Source organism: Malurus melanocephalus, unplaced genomic scaffold (genome assembly GCF_030028575.1).
Source record: "Malurus melanocephalus ecotype Western Australia unplaced genomic scaffold, MMel_1.1 scaffold_136, whole genome shotgun sequence".
In the NCBI taxonomy this organism is placed as follows: domain Eukaryota; kingdom Metazoa; phylum Chordata; class Aves; order Passeriformes; family Maluridae; genus Malurus; species Malurus melanocephalus.
In genome coordinates, this window is record NW_026623368.1 from 1321045 (window position 1) to 1340587 (window position 19543).

Genomic DNA, 19543 nt, shown 5'->3' on the forward strand with positions numbered 1-19543 from the left:
CACTTTTTTTCTCAGTAGAGGAAGAATATCTTTTAAAATAGTCTGGCAGAACATCATTTCGGTACTGTACATGTGAAATCATCTCATATATTGATTATTTCAATACCTTTTACTACCTTGCATTGTGCATCTCTTTATTTTTTAATTATGTTTTCGGTTCTTGGTTCTGTATTTTTCRGAAACAGAAGCAAAAATCTGTAGCTTATCTGGATGGGGTCGAAATGAGCTAGAGAGTCAGGCATAGAGAAAGCCAAGAAACAAACAATTACATGAAAAGAAGTTTGTGAGTGAAACTGTGCTCCTTCAGCATCTGTAATGAAACAGTGCCCTGCCATAGGAATCCTCTGCCTTAAGAAAGCATTTGCAAAATGTAGAGGTTACATTTGTGACCACTTCAAAAAGATATTTAATGCTTGAAAACATAAACTGTAGTTTTATTTGGTGGAGTAAACTGAGAATGTAGTTGGCRTTTGTCCTAAAAAAAATTCTTCAGTTAATACCTTAAAAGAAGTTTGTGACTTTCACCAGTCTGTTCACTAAGGATGACWAGCTTTATACCTTGATTTTCATCTTTCATCTCTGTGCTGAGCTTGTTTCATATTGCACTGCTTGGAGGTTTTTCTTGGCTTCTGTTTAAAGCTGTGGACTGGCAATATCCCACCGTAGGAGCTCTCTCAGGATGGTTCCCTGGCCCACAGCCTGCAGGTACATGGGGCTTCAGCCATCTGCCCTATGGCAGGAGTTGTCTGAGGAGCTCTGTGTTGCTTCCATGGTGGATTTGAGTCTTCCAGAGAGTAAATTGTGTGCCAGGAGAACTCTGATGGCAGTGTCCATCCTGTTAGCATATTGGTTTCCATCACAAGATACAAAGTGCACTTCAAAAAAGTGACTTCGTCTTGTACCTGGGGAAACCAGACCTGCTGCAGTGAAGTGACTTAGCCAGAATCATCCACCAGGCCACTGGCATGGTTGGGAATATCTGCAAGTCTCCCCCATCCCTGTTCAGTGCCCTTTTCTCCCSTGTCACTCCCCAAATATTTCTGTAGCAGTTCATTCCCTATTTCTCTTACACTGTCCCAAAACAAACAGCAAGTTGTTTTAAAACATTCCACAGTTCATTTGATCGGAACAAGTATCCGGACTAAACTCCAAATCAAGCAATTGCATTATGCCTATTGACATTCTCCCTGTGGTTTCAGCTGAATAAATCTCTTTGTTTCTCCCCTAAAGCATTGCTGTGAATGGCTATAATATTTACACAAAGATTCAAATCCCTTGGTACACCCGAGTTGCTGTGTGCAGGCTAAATAACCAACATATACAGCAGATTCTTGTAATCTCTTGTTTATCCTTCAGAAGGAAGCAGAAACTTGAGAGAACCTCAAAGCTTCTACTAGGCTTGGAGTATTTTCATTTCTTTTGAGAGAGCCTGGAAGAACTTYGGCCAGGCCAAGCTGCTGGGGTTCTCCCCTGGCTGCTTTGGGTCCTTCGAAACAGAGGAGACCAAGCAGAAGAGAAAGCCTGCCCTGGCTGCTGGCCTGAGCTCAGCAGACATGGTACCCTCATAAGAATTTAGCCAGACCTGCTAAAGGAAACATTAACTGCACCCATGTGCTCCAAGTATCTTTAAGCATTCCTGCTTTTTAGCATTGAAATGCTGTTGTGTTTTCACAGGTGTCTTCCAGCGATGAACCAGTCTCTCTGTGTAGACRGGAAACTTCTGCATAAAAAATTCTGCATAAATAAAGTGCAACATGAGAGATGGGGCTCTGAGACAGAGTAAGAATGTGAGGTGTCTTCCAGTTTAGAGATGRCAGTTACTTTTTGAAGTTGTTTTTTAACAGCAGGACCCTCTMAGTACTATTTAGCAGAGTGACACCAAAGTAACAGGAGAAGGCAAAGCATTCTTCTCTCTGCTAAACACAGCAATGAAAGAAATTAGTCCTGCATACTTCTGAAGTACCTTCCTTGTCTTACAGGACATAGATATTACATACGTATTTAACAGGAGTCAATGTTGGATCAAAACTGCAGAAAGAGCGAGAAGCTTTGAGATGGTTTACTTTGAGTGCTCTCAGTTCCTCTGCTCTGTGTTGCCATTATCCATTGTCTCTACATGTCTTCTTCAGATGGTACCTTATATACAAACCTGTATTCCCTCCTCAGACAAGAAGGTGATTCCCAAACAGAAGCTTGATAGAGATGAGCACYTCTCTGGTAGAATCTGTCACTGGCCTTGCTCATTTCTTGGCTCTTGGTTATCATCAGCTCCCATCTCATGTTCCTACTCTCCAKATGAAATAAAGGCAGCAAAATGCTTTCACCTTTCCAGGTCCCTTCTTTGTGTCAGTGCTCTAGGGTCTGACTCAGACCAACTTGCTTTTTGTGGAGGTTCTAAGTTACCTTGTTGCGAGTGTTTCTGCAGAGCTCAGCACCAGTGCTGTCCCAGACACCAGTGGGCAGCTTCTGGTGTCCCAGTCTCCCTCCCTGTCTTGCAGGAGGAGAAGGTCCCAGACCTGAGTATCAGTTCCACCACAGTTCCTCTTCCTAATAAATAGACCAAAACAGGGGAGAGGAGATCAACTTTTCCACATTTTGATTCCTTCTTCTTCTGGCATTTTGTTGTTTTATTGGGTTTTTTTTTATTCAAACAGAAAATTTGTCCTCTTGGTTTTCAAAAATGTCTTCTAATTTTATGCTTTGTGTGCACTTACTTTGGATTATTTAAATACTTTTTTCTCACCTTACAGATGGAATTCAGAGTCTTTTTGGCTTTGTGACTTTTTTGCGCTGTGTAGTTTTGGTTTTTTTTCCCTTCTTCAGCTAAGGGTTCCAGGGTCAGAATGACCTCATACAGTTTTTTTTCAGCTTATTTCCCTACATCACTTTTTCAGTAGCTCACAAGGAGTTGTCATCTGTAGGATCTCATGTCAGTGGTTAGGATGAGTATGATTGACACCTGAGCTGCCAGTCTTCCTTTTGCTTTTTTACTGTTCAGCTCAGACCCCTGGTGGTACCAGTTGGTGTCTCAGGTATCATTTAGGACTGTTAAAGCTCTTTTTTGACATGCCTGGCAGGAAACAATTCCATCTCAGCAATAGGGGGCAGATGACTCCTTCTGATCTCTGGAAACTCAGCTGTTCTGTTAAAGACTCTCTTAATTGATACTCTTCTCCAGTTAGTCCCTCCAGGGCTAGCAGTCACTCAAATTACAGGTCCCATGGGTAAGAAGAGTCGCAGATATGCATTGGTCCTGCAGAAATACCACACACATACCCAGCTGTTCCAGCCAAGTAATTCTGCACCTGCTTCAGTTTGCAGATTTAGCACTCTTTGGAGAGAATATYTCTGTTTCAGTGTTACTGTGCCTTTTGACTAATACTGGATTTATAGCTGCAGTTTYTCAGCATTGTGTTTCCAGCACTATCCATCTATAGATCAGGTGTTAGGAAGTGAGTATAATCTGCTTTTTGATACTGGGAGGATGAAAGACACAGATGTCAGGAATATAAACTTCACCAGAGGCTTTTGGTTAGTGCAATGAAAAGAATCAAGAAAATTTCAGTTCCCAGTATTTACATCAAAATTCTCCTCAGGTTGGCAGTGATATATGCAAGCATTCATGATATTTTTTAGCTGGCAGTACTGAAAAGTTTCACAGGATTTTCTGCAGTTTTTTTCTTTCCCTCAAGAGAGATTACAGATGCTTCATGGAGCACAGTGAAAATTCCTTAAAATTATCATAAGCCTGATGTAGTTGTCTGTTTCTTGTTAAGTGTCCATTAAAAATCACTCAGTATGTAAGTGCTAGGGTAAAACAGATTAGGAATCTCTGGGGGGTTTTTGTCACACTAAGTTGTGATGCCTGCACAGTGACTAAGCCAGTTTACCAGGTTTGCTGGAGGATTGCTAGGTGGGGCGTGMGGAGGCAATGAGAACAACACACCTTAGGAATTTGCCTGTGGCATAAGAGACAAGTGCTTGTATTAGAAAGGGTTAGTCAGAAGGTAAGAGAGACTACTTCTTTGTTCTGGTTGAAACAAGTGTGTACTTTGTGATACCAACACACACACTATTTATCTTTTCAAACCCTTCGTTTTCCATGCTCATTTCAAAGCAGAGGACCTTTGGGCTGACTCTCTGCAGCGAGCTGCTGGTGCCACCACATCAGCTAGAGTCACTGGGGTGATCAAATCAAGTCAAATTTSCCAAATTGGTCATTCTCAATCCCTGTACTCTTTAATGAGCAACGCCAGTAACTACCAGAGTCCACAGGAGTGGGTGTTCTTCACTTGCTGATGGTGCCTGCACTAAACATGTGCATGAGGGAAGAGCATTTGCCCTAAGAGAGATTTTCAGCACAGTAGGGTAATAAAGAAGAAAGGAGCACAGATACAGGTGTCCTKTGGTGGACACGGGATAATATAAAAGGCAGACAGGACAGTAATTACTTTCAGCTACATTTATCATGCACCCAGTTTGCAGCTACTTTGAACTTTGTGATGTTCAGCATCTGTAACCTGATGTCTGGTTCCGCAACATTTTTCGCTGCTGTCTGCTTACACATTGTCCCTGCAATTGCATGGACTTGTGGATGTTATTCTTTAAAATATCTGATTCAGTTTWAGAACTTTGGTGTTGCAGATATCTTCTATCTTCTGACTGCTGTTTATTTAAATAGATGTTTTCAGAGAAACCTAGCAATTATCAGTGTAATAGTCAAAGGTTTGAGCAGTTTCTTAGAATGAGATTGTCTTCCAGCTGCAGTATTAACAAAGATTTTAAGGGGTTTTGAAAAATCTTGCTTTTCAGTATTACTCTGGAAGTGAGTGAGGGTTTTACAGTGCATTTGTAAATTGGAAATACAATACTCCTCTCTACCCTCCTCTAAATTCCACCAAAATCATGAACTTCTCAGCATTTTACCAGTATACCAGAGTCTTAAACRTTCCTCTGGTTGGTTTTTTGAACCATTTTCCCTGCAGATTTCTGTTGTCCCTCTTCAGAAAACAGAGCTATAAAAAGAGTAAATCCTCACAGCTTTGCATGAGTCTGTGCATACATGTTAAGCCAAAACCAAAGCTGAAACAATTTCAGAATATGCTGAATTTCTAAAAAAAAAAGTATTTAAAAACCTCAGAGTTATGTTCCTGTAATGGCAGTACCCATGAAAAATCCCTTCCCTGACCATATCCCAAAGAATGATTAAAGGATGTAGCCCTGTAGTTTATATTTCTGAAGCTGGGCTGCCTTGCCCTCCATAATCCTTTGTTTATTTGGGCTCTGAATCATTCTAACCAGGAGAGGCCTTGCACCAGTGCAAAGACTTGCCCTGATKGGCTTCCCTGCAGTGTCCAGGTTATAAACATTTACTGCTGTTGAGCCAATTTATGCAGAACATGTTAGACTGGACCTTAAATTGACCCTATTTTGGTAACAAAACCAGGGTAAGCCCTGCTTCTCAGCAGCACCTGTGGCTGTTTGTTGACGCTGCCCTCCTGTTAGTGTGCTCCTGTGGCACTGCCCTGGCTGGGGCAGTTAGCAGTGCCAGGCTTGGCTGGGGCGTGTGTGCCAAGGGATTGGGCGGGAGCTGCTGTGCCAGGTGTTTTGGTGAAGCCATCACTGGCCTMTTTTGTTCAGTGGTGTAGATATAGCACCATTAATTTTCTGTTTCAGACATCACTGTGCATATACCATGAACAGTATATTCCAAAAAATGCATTCCAACACCCCTTGTTTTGGAAGGAGGTGAGGTTAGCAAGGCCACCATTGTTCTACTTTGCCATTTGCCTTCTCTAGCAGTAGTAACATTTGGAACAGACATAAAATACTCACTGTGTTGTGCTACTTGTGAAAGAGCATTTAGCTTTCTCTGAATACAAAGCAGACATAGCCCATACTGAAATGAAGCACTCTCAGCCACAGGTCAGTATGTGACAGCATTAGATTCTTACTATCGTGCACACTGCTTCATTCTCCACAAGCACCATCCTTTTATCTCATTTGTGTGTGTGTATTTGTGTGTAAGTGTGTATTTCACAGTGGCAGAAGAAGAAAAATAGCCCATCTCTTAGGTTTATATATCTTAGCATGCAGTTTTTTATTGCTGGATATTTTTAATTGGCTGACACTTAACATCAGCAATGTTGTGGTTCCAGAAACATTCGTAATGTCTACTTTGATGTTTTTCTCTCTTAACCAAAGGGCTACACTGATTCCACAGAAAAAATACACCTGGAAAGGAAGATTATTTTTCTTACTGTACAGTTCTTAATAACTGTATACTGAATATGCAAATCCCTCTCTTGGTTGGCTGCAATAGTCCATCTGTTCTGACAGTATCTCATATTAGATTATCCAAGATGTTTGCCAGCATCTGAGTATCTAGCTTTGCAGCAAACCTCTACCAGAAGCAGAAAGAGGCTGCATTTTTATGAGAGCAAGAGAATCCACACAAAGCAAACTGCCTAGGCTTCAAGCTGCTAAAAGACTACTTACATGCCTGAGGAAAAGAAGCAAACAATCTTTTTTGTGTGTGTTGCTTTAACTGTAGCCTTTTCAGAGGCCTTTTTTCCTTACCCTAAATGCCTCTCTTGCCTGCCAAGAATCAGGATGATTAAATGTCCTTTAAGTGGTGTTTAAAGCTGCCTGATCAGAATACCTCTTCTCCCAATGCAGTTTCGTGTAGTAAATATGAAAGGAGAACATTCCTTTCAGGCGTGCTGCTTCATGGCTCCTGAGACTCGCTAAGGTGGAGACTTGAAATAACCAGTTTTCCCCCACAGTGRCATATGTGTAGCATCCTTACCAGCATCTCCAGCAGCACGCCTGCCTCTCTCTTGCTATTTATACAGCAGTGTAACTGAATTCAAAAGCAACAGCCTTRCACAGACTTAATTTTAAAGCAGTCCTCCAGTTTGTGATTTTAAAAGGCAGCTTGTAAATTTCAAAGAACTGTAGAATATCTACTGACCCAGTGATAACTATATGTTAAGCTAAAACTGATCTTCCTTTGCMTTCAAAGTTGGGGGTGGTATGATTACCCAGTAATCATAATCAATATATGATTATTCCTTCTTTTAGAAAAAGTGCTTATTTTTTTATTTCCTGATGGCACTGAGGATAAGACAACCATCAATACCTGCTGGTTTTTTTTCCCCAGTTGTTAGAGTTTTTCCTTTATGTTCAATAGAAAGTAGTTGTATGGAGAAATATTATCTAATGGTTTTCTTTGCAGTGTTGGATAATGTTTATATAAATGCTGTTACAGCATATGTATTATTTGTGGTAAAACAATGTATATTTCCATGTATTAGCATTCTTCCAGACAAACTGCAGGAACTGAGAGCTGTGTGTGTCTCCTGAAATTCTTTTTTTCTGAAGTGTAATGCTTGTAAAAATCAGATCTTCTTATTCATATTAGCCTTCAGATTTCCTTCCCCTTTTCTTTATTGCACGAGGCATTAGCATGGGAACACACTCCACGTTTCTCAGGCTTTTGTCTGTTCCTGCTGCGTTGCCTACTGGAAGTCAAACAGTACTACTTGGTTTCTGACACAACTGATTACTATGGAAATTATTACCATGTCATAAACAGAGGATTTCATGTGTCGAATGTGCAGCAGGAACGCAGACGATTCTGTAAGCAGAACATTCCTGGTAATAAGGAAAAAGGGAAGAGAAATGCAGAAAACAGACGATGCCTCTGCAAATTCCATTGTTGCAGATTCTGCTTCAGAAGGCATAACCTGCAGGAGCATGGAGATCGAGCAGCTAGGTGTTTTTGTTTTTTTTTAAATGAGTGAGAAGATATRTATGAATTGGCGCTTCAAGAAATAATTCTTTTATTTTGACTCCAGCAGTTGGTACTGGCCAGAGTGATTTCCGAGGGCATTCGATGTATGTCCCAGATCACTGTTCCACGCTAGGGAGACTAGACAGCTATCGCTCTGCTATGCAGCGCTCTGAAACCAAGGACACCAGCTGCCAGACGGAGGAAGTTAAAGTTGTGCCCCCTTCAATGAGAAGAATACGAGCGCAGAAAGGACAAGGCATTGCAGCCCAGATGTCTCAGTTCTCCAGCTCATCTGGAAACATGTCAGTGATGAGTGATTCTGCTGCAGTTATATTTCCTTCTCGCCAAAATAACGACATAGGTTTTCACAGCTTGCCTCGGGTTGGTGCGAGAGTGTCTCTGCAGTCCCTAGATCAGACACAGAGCATGATGTCTAGRCAGACAGAAGACATTGCTGGCACTTTACCCCACCAGATAAGTAAACTGCAAGTGGATGATAGTGTTGTGCATCTGAGGAATAACCCCACGATGGGGACCCTGTCGAGGCCAAAGTCCCAAGAGGTGAGAAGCTGTGATAGCGAGAAGTCCTCAAGCCCAGCATGTGTGGTMTCTCCTCATGCCACTTACTCAACGAGCATCATACCCAATGCAACATTGTCATCCTCCTCAGAAGTTATCCTTATTCATGCTGCCCAGAGTGTTGGATCACTGGACAGTAAAATTACCAGCTCCACTGCTTACCCAAATCCAAGAGACAATCCTGCTGCCAGCAGTGCCATAAGTGGGAAAGAAGATCACCATTCTTCAAGCGGTAACTGGAGTGAGAGTAGCTCTACACGTCACTCACAGACTTCAGATACCATCCCATCTAGCACTGTCATGATGCTTTCCCTCGGTGACTCTGCTGTCTCTCTTAGCACTCCTGGGAATGCAGAGGCTGGGTCCCAGAGCATGGGCTACAGCTGTAGGAACACTGCTGCTTTAGCAAACCCTTCCCAGGACAGCGATGGTCGGAGTGAATCCGGCTATTCTGGGGAGCAAGCGCAGGCGGCAATGACCAGCACGGAGCACTGGTTGTACAAATCTTCAGAAAGCAGCGAGACCCCTTCACGCAAGCTGGTTTGTACCACACCAGGCTGTGCCTCGCCTGGTAGCAACGTCAGCAGCAGCAGCCTGGAGAGGACATCGATCAGGGACGATTCCACTTCCCTGTATTCTGTGGAGCATGACGGCTACTACGGCTCCATGCATATGGACTCAGCGCTAAAGTCGGACATGCCATGCAGCAGTGCTAATGGTTTTGAGAACCCCAGAGACAGCGTGGTAAATGTCTTTGAAGGAAAAGAGAAAAAACATCAGGATGACCAGTCAAGCCAAGGTGACAAATCCCTTGGAAGAAACATCTCACTGAAAAAGGCAAAGAAGCCACCTTTGCCACCATCCAGAACAGACTCACTCAGAAGGATGCCTAAGAAAAAAGCCCAATCCAATGGACAGGTACTTGATGAAACTCTTATTGCCACCCTCCAGCATTCTCTGCAGCTGAATCTCAAGTGCAAAAATGGCAGTTCCCCTTCTCAGAGCCCCTGCAGCGATTATGAGGATCCCTGGGTGTTGCGCTCCCGCAGCCAAAGCTCGGTCAGTGCGAGCAGCAGCATGATGTCCACCACTGCTCCAAACCTGTACTCCATCTGCACAGTCACTCCCTCCCAGAGCGAAACAAGTAGCATAAAGTCAGAGTACGCTGACCAGTGGGGTTACTACAGCGACTATGCTGCAGTGGCAGACGACCAGCTGAAGTCTCCAGTGRCCCATTCTGCCAGTACATCATCTGCTCTCAGCGATTACAGCATCAGCCAATTCWSCGATGGCTCAAGGGCTTCTGTGCCRCAAGTGCCCAGTGGACTGACCAAACCAAAGAGCGCTTCCCCGGAGAAATCCCACCGTGTCACATCGCCATCGAGTGGGTACTCCAGCCAGTCCAACACACCCACTGCACTTACTCCAGTGCCTGTTCTTGTAAAATCTGCATCGTCAGGAAACGGGAAATCCAAGTTGAAGCCTAAAGTGCCTGAAAGGAAGTCCTCTCTTCTGTCTTCAGTCTCCATGTCTTCATCATCCACTTCTCTTTCTTCAAATACATCTACTGAAGGGAGTGTGAGTGTGAAGAAACTGGACCCTGCCCTGAGCCCTCCTCCGGATTCTGATACACCTCCTGCACCACCTCCTCTTCCAACACTTCCACATTGCCCTGAACTTTCTCCTCCCCCTCCTCCTCCTCCAGCAGAASTCATGGATCTGTCACCATTGTCGGCCTCTCCCACGTTCCCCCCTCCTCCACCAGAAGCTGGTGTAAATTCTTCCTTTGCTCAGACTGTCCCATGGTTTCAGCAAGAAGCCTCCATCAGTTCATTCTCTTCCCCTGTTCCTCCTCCTCCTTCTTGCCCCTTAACTATCCCACCACCAGCACCACCACTTGATCCCAAACTAATGAAAAGTGCAACAATATACCCGCAATATTCTTTTAAGAAACGCAGCCAGGAGGATTCTTGCTACAGTCCAGTGAAACAGCCGCTCAACAAGCAAGATGCATCGAGACCTGTGATGCCATTAGTAACCACCAAAGCACTGCAAATGGTGCAGTTGAGGTCTGTGAAAAAATCGACAGAGGGGGAACCATCAGCTGAATCTGCTTCTGAAACCACCTCTCAGGAAAAGGGTACTGCACATTCRTTGTCACAATCTTCGCTAAAGCCATCCCTCTCACTAAAACTCAGTAGCAGCTTAGGCGATGAGGAAATGAAAACTCAAGGCACTTCATTTAAAAATGCAATTCAGACACTGTCTCGGGGTTCTCCTTTCATTCCCTCTGATAACACAGCTGTACTTGATGGTGATCAAAAGCCTGTGAGTGCAGTGGGTCTAAAAAAGTCTTCTGAAGCTGATGCTCTGGGGTCAGCCACTGATGACACACCSGACTCCTCAGTGCAGAGTGAAGACCTCCCTTCTGGCATGTCCCTTCAGGGATCACCAACATCTCCTGACAAGACTCAGGTTGTATTGCCAAGCAAGAAACCACCTCCTATTTCAAAGAAACCCAAACTGTTCCTTCTTGTACCACCTCCACAGTTAGACCTTACAGTGGAGAAAGCAGCTGAAGTGAGTGATACTGCTAGAAGCCCAACTAAGAGAGACGCTGTGCTTGCACATTGTGAGGAGGCGAGAAATTGTCTTACAGATGGACTCGGTTCTAGCGAGATGGACTCTGGCAGCCTGGTTCCTGAGGGAGGAGCTGCTGGATTCACCTTCTCCGAGACAGTGGGARCGAATGCCTTTGTGGTACAGCCTGCTGCATCACCAGTTCAAGAAGAGCCCAGGCAGGAGGAGCAGTCTGCTTTTGATGAAGGAAGCAGTTCAGGCAGCAGCCAAGACAGTGGCAGTAACACTGACGGCCACCTCTCTCAAGAGAACGAAAGTGGTGAGTCTCTTTTCTCTGACTCTTAATTCAGATGCAGCAGTAGGTATTCTAAAGAAGCCGGGGCATGAGAATAGCCATTCTAGCATTGAGGTGGGATTCTGTAGAGGGCAGAACCTCTGATGGCTGTTGCAACTAAAACAAAAAAAAGTTTCAGGGATCTGATTAATACTTTATGAGAATTCTTACGATTCCTTTCTGACTTCTCATTGTTGCAGACAAGGAAAGAAAATGTTGCTTAATTTAACTGTGCTAGCATTAAGGCATGCCATGAAAACATGGTTAACTTGTTAATTTTGTTTTTGCATTTTTATGGAAACCATACACATTTTCTTTTGTTACTGTTCTCYGCCTGTTGTGTGTGAGCAAGCACAGGCATTTCACGCGCTGCAGTTCCCTAAGCAAGCGTTGATCTGAAATCACAGTAATGACAGCGCTGAGTCCGTCAGATGCTGCTTAGAGGCAGCAAGGGCTGGTTTCAGGATTATGTCCCGTGGGATTCACACGACAGACTGACAGTTGTGTTCGCTCTCTTCGCACAGTGGAGGTGTTTGAGTCAGACGCAGCCAATAGTTCATTCCTGCCGAGCAGCAGTTATGGGGAAGAGACGGACGGATTGGCAACACCAGCGAGACCAAGGACTACTGAGGATCTTTTTGCAGCCATTCACAGGTACTGCAGAAACTGCCCTTCCTGTGCTGTCAGGTCTGGTAGGTCTCTCAAAAATAAATTGAACATTGTTTTACTTAAGCACCCAATTACAGCAATCATTGCTTTAACAGAAAGCACATATTTATCGACTTTCTACTAGGGCTATATGTGAAAAAGATGAGGAAAAGAACTTGAGTTTTATTGTTTTACAAATATATTTAATCCATTCTGAGCTAAAACCACCCAGATTAAATGGATGTAGATTGTATTATAAATACCTTGTCCTTTAAAATATTGAGTTACGTCTAGTATTTATTGTACTGTTCTCAATCTGCCATATTAACTCTACTGTTGCTTTTTCTGTGTATCTTTTTGTTTTCATTCTCGTTCTTCTCCATCTCTTTTTACTCTCTTCGCTGCTTATATGGTGCAGTTTGGGACAGAGGCTCAACGCTAATGCTTCATGGCAAGCGTGGCTGAAACTGGCAAGTAACACAACATGTCAGTCATATGGAAAAACATATGGCAAACGCTGGATTATAGTTTGCCATAATCCAGCCTGAGGGTCGGGTGTTTGKTGTCAAACTGGTTCATAAGTGAAATGTGCAATACTGGCTCTATTATTAATGACATTATTCATTTCCCTTGAAGACAAAACCATCCCAATGGCAGCTAAATTTTTGTGCTGTTCACGTTAGGTGCTCAAAAAAAAAAAAAAAGGGCCAGGAAAGCCCCAAGGCCAGAAATGGCCAGAGGTAGAGCAGGGAACGCGTGTCCCCTTGGAGTGGCGCTCCCAGATGGTGGCCGGAGCCGCCCTGGGCTGCTCTGCGCGTGGCGCCAGTGACATCGCGTGGCTGCGCCCTGCACTGCAAAGCGCAGAGGGGCCCCCTCCCTGCCAGGGAATGGGGGATTATGCAGGTGTTCAGACATTTTGCACATYTGTGCCTGAGGTCTGCATCGGGAATGAGGCACGGGAAGGAAGAGAGTGTCTGGGATATGGGAGGCTGCAGCACTTCGAATGCAAATGATGTTACTTTTTTTAATTTTTGATACAATTCCATTCCAGACATTACAAAAATGACATATATGTATATGCTACTGACTTTTATAATTTACTGTTATCCCTTAGGACTTGGCCTGTMGGACCCATTCTGAAAATAGTCTGTAGCATTCATGTTGCATGGTGTTCACTGGAACTTGTGGCAAATCTGGTTTTAGAATGAAATATTCTGGCCAGTAGACTTTCTCTATTATGTATGCAGATAGAGAGTGGATCCCCGTGTATATGCACATACCTGTAATTCATGAGTTTGTGGGGAAATGGAAAATGGAACTCAATGTGACATAYTAGCTTGACACATTTTTTATTAAGACCTTGGCTTTTTCTGGCTTTGGAYTTCAACCAATATCTTCCTTGGCTGTTAATTAATGAAAAGGGTTTTCACTGTTTCTAAGAGGTATTGTTTCAGTAATTGGCACTCTTGAATGTGTGCTTTGGAGTGAGACAAGAAATTTAGTGGTATGTGCATTAAGGGTAGGAAGAACAGTCCAAAGTTTTAAGTCACAGTTTTGTTTAAACATATACCATGTCTGTGTCTGAAAAGCCACCAAAATCAAACAAAAATTTGGTTCTTAAAATTTCTTTCATAATTCATACATACTGAGAAAAGCTGGCTARGTGCTGACAGCAAACTGACTGCTCTGCACTGCATTCACAGTCTTATTGGATCACTGCAAGCTAGGATAACAAAGTCTTTCCCTGCAGATCTTTGCAGYTGATTTTTTGTTTTCAGTGTAGTTTGGTATTTGGTAGCAGTACAACCCCAGTACTGCAGTGTTTGAAGATACCCACAGGCAGCCAAAACCCAATGAAGGAAAATATTTCCTCTGTAACAAATGCACATGCATGTTCACATTCAGACTCGMAGAGCATCCAAGTGCCAAAATCACCTGCTGTCTACAGCACTAATGCACAGTTAAATCTAGACAAGGTTCATACATTGGCCACTCCTGAGGTCATCATTTTATCCCTTTGCTGTCTTCTGGTGTCCGTTCATCCTCAGGCTGAATGGACATTGGTATTATATTCTTACTCCAAAAAGACAGGTGGAGGCAGTAGCAGCTGCTGAAAATAACAGCTGGTACAGCTGCTTGYGGGGGTGTCACAAGTGAGTTCTGCACGAGCTTCACCACTTGGGAGAGACAGGATCACTCCAAAGTCGTGGCACAGCCTCTGGCAATGTCTGTTGCTGCCACCTACTCAGATGATGGATCCTGCTACTTTGTTTTCAGGGTTTTTTTWAATTATTAATAGGCTGTGATGCATGAAAACATTTGAGCTTGCCTTGGCAAGATCTCAAGGCTTTTAAGAAAGTAAAGCTAAAGATCACATTAAGTAGAAATCTGTTTTACAAGGGGAATGGTCTGGATTGAACATATGTTTGATAAAAATTAATACGGAATTTTATAGCATGATAATATTTTATTTCTAAGAAGTCTGCTGACTTGGTTTGAACTTCTGCCAAAATGCCATATTTAAAATTAGGCTTTATACAACCTTTTTTAATTAATTTTTGTTGARTCAGCAAAGAAACATAGCTGCTGTGCTACAGACACCAGGCATGTACATTTCTTTAAGATTTCTAGTAATGTGAAAATGGGGCAATAAAAGTCCAGTTTCCACTTACTCCCAGTTCCATAGTTGTTTCTTAATATTTTTTTGTTATCCCTGCACTTTACATTTAAATAGAAAAACACTTCACTCTTTCATTTGGAAAGATAACTTTCTTGTCAGGAAGTTGGTCTCTCCTTCATTTAGTCAAAAGTTGCAATGACAGAGCACCAACATAACTGTGAATTTTATCAGTGTATCTTGAGAGGAGCTGGAAAAGTATTTTCACTATTTTTTGGATGAGGGGAGGGTTTTTCTTTTTAATCATTTAATCCTAAATTGTTACCTGTGGCTCCCTTTTCTCCTCTGTCAGCAGCAGTGCATCACTGTGTCCTTTTTTCTAAAGGAAAGTGCACTAAACTACATTTCTAATTCTCCAGAGAGTGTCAAATTAAATAGTAAAATGGAACAAAACAACCCAATATACTCTAGATGACACATTTTGAATCAAGTCCCCAAATTAACAGAGGAACAGCATGGAGTATAAATCTTTATAGTGCATTAGTCTGAGCAGTTGAATACTAGCTCCTRAAAACCTGATTCACTAAATTTGCTGAAGTGTTTTGAACATCAGTATTGCCAGTTTTAGTAGTTCCATTGTTCCAGATTTGCCGAAAAAGAGTAATGAATTTAGCTTATATCTCCAATACCTGCATTAACACCTGTACAGTTCTGGTGGTGTTCTTACTCATGCTTTAGATTTAGATCACTTCTCCCTTTTCCTCTCTGTGCTTTAGCTTGATTCATTGTCATTCCTCTAAAGTGAGTTTAATTAGGGAAGGTAAAAAGTTTCATTTTTTGTGTCATCCTCTTTTTTGTTGTTGTGTTTCGAAYTCAGATCCAAAAGGAAAGTCCTTGGCCGTAAAGATTCTGAAGACGACCGTACCCGCAACCATTCTCCGTCGCCCCCCGTAACTCCCACTGGTGCTTCCCCAAATTTAGCTACCCTCAAACAAGCCGGATCTATTCAGAGAAGCGTTCGCAAGAGCAGCACCAGCAATGACAACTTCAAAGCCCTGCTGCTGAAAAAAGGGAGCCGCTGCGACACCAGTTCCCGTATGTCCGCRGCAGAGATGTTGAAGAACACGGACCCGCGGTTCCACCGGACAAAGACTGATGCCTCCCCCGACGTTTCCGACAGCCCTGCCAGCTGCTCACCCAGCAAGAACAAACGGGCCCAGGAAGAGTGGGCCAAGAGCGAGGGCCTGATGCCGAGGAGCATGTCCTTCTCTGGCACGCGGTACGGCCGGTCACGGACACCCCCGTCTGCTGCCAGCAGCAGGTACAGCATCCGCAACCGCATCCAGAGCAGTCCCATGACTGTCATTAGTGAAGGAGAYGGGGAAGTGGTGGAACAGTCAGAGGGCAGGGTTCGGAGGACTTTGGAAGAGCAGCAGGAGAGGCAGCTTGATATGTTTAACAGTGATGAAATGGACATGCATGACTTCCCGTATGCTGAGGAGGCAGGCTGCAAGGAGACTTTGGATCCAGCCCATGTAGACTTAGTGACTCAACCAGGTACTTCAAAGAAGTATCTGAACTCTTCAGCTGAAGAAAGTTAAAAGGCAAAAGGCTTTGGATATTAGTCTAGAAAATCACAGGGACTAGATTCCAGAAGAAAGCCCAGACCAGGACAAGGTTACTTTGCTGAGCATTTATTCCACGAACTGCATGTGTATGTTTAAATGCTAAAGCGATGGTGGTTCTGCATGGTCGGGTTGGGGTTGGGAGCACTTGCTTTGAATGAGTGGTCTGTGGCTTAAAGAAAGTTAACAGTTGAAATTTTTGTGTAAAGCCTTAGAAGTCCTCTTGTGGGGTGGGGTGGGGAAGTTTTCTCAGAGTCTGTAGGGGTGTGAAGTTTTCTTTTTCTTGAGACTGCAGTTGTGCAAGCAAAATTTAGAATAAGTCTGAAATGGGTAGGCTCCTGTGGTACAAGGTGGACATTTGGTTCAAAAGCATGGCAGTAATGCAGCGTAGTGCATTTGTTAAACAGAGAGAGGGACAATGGGGCACATTCACCTCTGAGAGAAGGTTGTAGGGTTGGTGCTGGGATTACATGGCTGGTTATGGCCCAGTGTTCAATGAAGCATGTCCTGCTTGAGCAGTGAGCTCACCAGGTTATGGATTGGTCCAGGATACTGTACTTTTAATTATTTTTCTTGAGGGAAAATGAGCTATGTAGCTAACGTGAAAAAGGGAGCTGATTTTATAACACGCTGCCGGCTGCTGTGCAGCCACACACGTTCGCTAAGTGAATTACTTCCTTGGCTGGGGTATTCCCTTGGAGAGCTAGAACGACTGGATGTGYGCAGAGGATGCAAGCAGACAACAGGAAAGTGGGAAATAAATGAAGCAGTGTACTGCCAGAATTTGGAAGGGTTACTGTCATGGTTAAGGAACTGTATTCCCCAATTCAGTGCTCCCACCAAAACACTCCAAACCATGYGCTGCTCGCTCACTCCTCTCTCCTCTTACCTCTGTGGGTGGCTGGAGAGGAGAATTGGAGGCACAAAAGGTAAAGGTTGGGGGCTGATAAAAGAAGAATCTACTGGAAACAGCAATGAAGTAAGAAAATGGATAGTAACAGCAACAGTACTTGGAGTGCACATGAAAGAGGTGAATGGTTCACAGGTGACTGCTCACCACGCAGAGCCTGGTAGTATGTGATCTGCTGCCCCACTTCCCTGTCCCAGCAGGGTTATGAGGTGGTGTAGAATAACCTCTGTGTCCTGGCCACCCCGCACCTCCTAGCTACTGCAAAAAATTAACTCTGTCCTAGCTGGAACCAGGACAGCTGTGTTTCTGAATCGGAAAGAGAAGTTTGACTTGCACTACAAAGCTGTAGGTGGAGCCCATCTTTCAAAACTGAAACTTGGCAGTGGTGTTTTGCCAGAGGTCTGTCTTCCWTTTGTCAAAATGGGGAGAACATTACTTTTCATCACTTGAAATACAGATACTTGCTAACTTTTGGTTACCAAAGAATAAGTTACTTTCCTTTTTGATTTGCCTGCAGTATTTCTCTTCCTTTTTTAACCTTAATAATTTAGTGAGGTTCGTTTTTATTGTATATTTTACAGATACTAAAAACATTTAACGGTTTTCCAATTGTAAAGAAGACCATTAATTAAAACTGAAATATTGGCTGGAGTTTTTGGTTTTTGGTAGGAATGAAGCTTTTAATTTTTAATAAGAATTTTGCATCATTTGATGGCATGCGCAGTTTTTGTATTGTTTGTAAATATTGAAAGTTGTTAAAATATCTTTTGATCTCCTTACCGTAGAATTTTTACATTTTTAGATTGCTTTTAAGAAGAAAAAGCACTCTTTGTAGATTATTTATTTTAGAGAAATACGCTTGTAATCTCTTTCTTCAATCCTTTACTTGTTAGTTATGTAAATTTCAGGGGCCTTCGTTTAACTCTTCCCTTCACAAGAGGGGAATAGTGCTGAAAATGCTGTGACTTTGCTTCAATAAAGAAAAAGCCTGCCAGTTGCCATATTGTCTTTTGAGTTGATTAAAATCTCCTTCAAAAGATGTGTCCCACAGTGTATGGCAACRCACTGAATGCCATAATCCATGCATCCAGCGACTAATCTCCAATGTTCATTGCAAAAGTTACTAATTCACTTTAGAGGCAACTAAAGTGTACTTACATACCCAACCCATTTTGGCATCTCMGTTCTGAGACTAAAAAAATTGAAATAATCATAAGCTTTTTCCAGTGTTGTGTGTGTTTCTACTACTTCTCTCTCCTACTTGCAACTTTCCCCAGAAAACTAAAATTCTTGGAGAACCAGATTATAAGCAGAGTGAGTGAGAAGTGAAATGGACAAGTTCAATCCAGCTGCACTCAGTGGAACAAGAGTGGAATTAAGTGGTGCACAGCAAACTTTCTACCATTTTTATATGCTAACTATATTTAAAGARCCATTGGATTTTTGAAATTAAAATAAAGCCTTATTGGATAAAGTAGATTGTTTCAGGTATTATTAATACCAATCTGAACTACATTCTGTTACAAAGTTACAGCAGTGGCAGAATGCTTTGCATTGAACATCTTAYGAATGTTGCTTTGGTCTGTCTCTCACAGCTGATCACATGAAATGAGAAAGGATGTGTCCTTTGCACAGCAGGTACTGTCCCTTTGAAAGCCATGCTAATGCTAGCCAGTCCTCATGCCACCATCCCARTGGGATAATGTGTAATAAAAAATACTCAGGTTCTGTTTTGTTGTTTACAAATGGCAAAATCATCTTAGTGAAAAATTGCTGCACTGGGGAAAATTATAGTCCTGGTGCCTGCAGCTTCTGCATCCCTTGGCAGCATTTTGCATCAAGTGCCTGTAGAAGGGAGCATAGCCAGCCTGTTCCCTGGTGATGGCCAGCTGATGCTGCCAGTTGTTTTTATAGGCTCTGTGGGGAACTCTTTGGAAAAGCCCATCTTGTCAGTGCAGGTAGATGAGATTAAACTTCAGTGTAGCACGGGCCGAATTTCCTCTCTGGCCACAAGTAGCCTTTATGCTCATTAAGAACCCACATCTGGTGTGAGGTGAGCCTGGGTTGAAGCTCAGGCTTTGGCTGACATGCARAAGGCAGTGTTGATGTAGCCCTGCTGATACTGCTGCATGATGACATTTTACACAGTATAAGGTGTAGTGAAAGGTGTGTGATGGTGCTTATGCTGTTTACTTAGGTAGCTGGTGTAATACTCTTTCAGAGGTATCACCGTGTCTTCTCCCTGCAGGCAGAACTGGTTAATTATTTTGTCACTCTCACAACTTCAAAATTACTTTCTTAAGACAATAAGGCTCTTCCATAGGGAGGTTTTTCAGTTGTGGTTTTATTGGTGTACAATTGTAGATTAAGTTTAGCAAAACTCTGCTGAAGGCATCCATAGCAGAAGGAGAGGAGGACACATGCACACTTGGCTGTGCTAAAGAGAAAAAGCAGA

The 19543-nt window shown here is 43.0% G+C and overlaps 1 protein-coding gene across 7 annotated transcripts in view; it reads left to right on the top strand.

Moving 5' to 3' along the window:
* The window catches only part of NHSL1 (NHS like 1), a 177944-nt gene extending 158919 nt beyond the window's left edge, over positions 1-19025 (top strand). For 5 of the 7 annotated variants that reach the window (XM_057370909.1, XM_057370911.1, XM_057370913.1 and 2 more), the window contains 3 exons: positions 7860-11273; positions 11813-11942; positions 15431-19025. In XM_057370909.1, the coding sequence (XP_057226892.1) occupies positions 7860-11273; positions 11813-11942; positions 15431-16154 (4268 nt within the window). In that variant the 3' untranslated portion in view covers positions 16155-19025. The remainder of the gene's footprint in view (positions 1-7859; positions 11274-11812; positions 11943-15430) is intronic. The other 2 variants (XM_057370910.1, XM_057370912.1) reach the window with 1 other exon arrangement.
* The last annotated feature ends 518 nt before the right edge of the window (positions 19026-19543 follow it).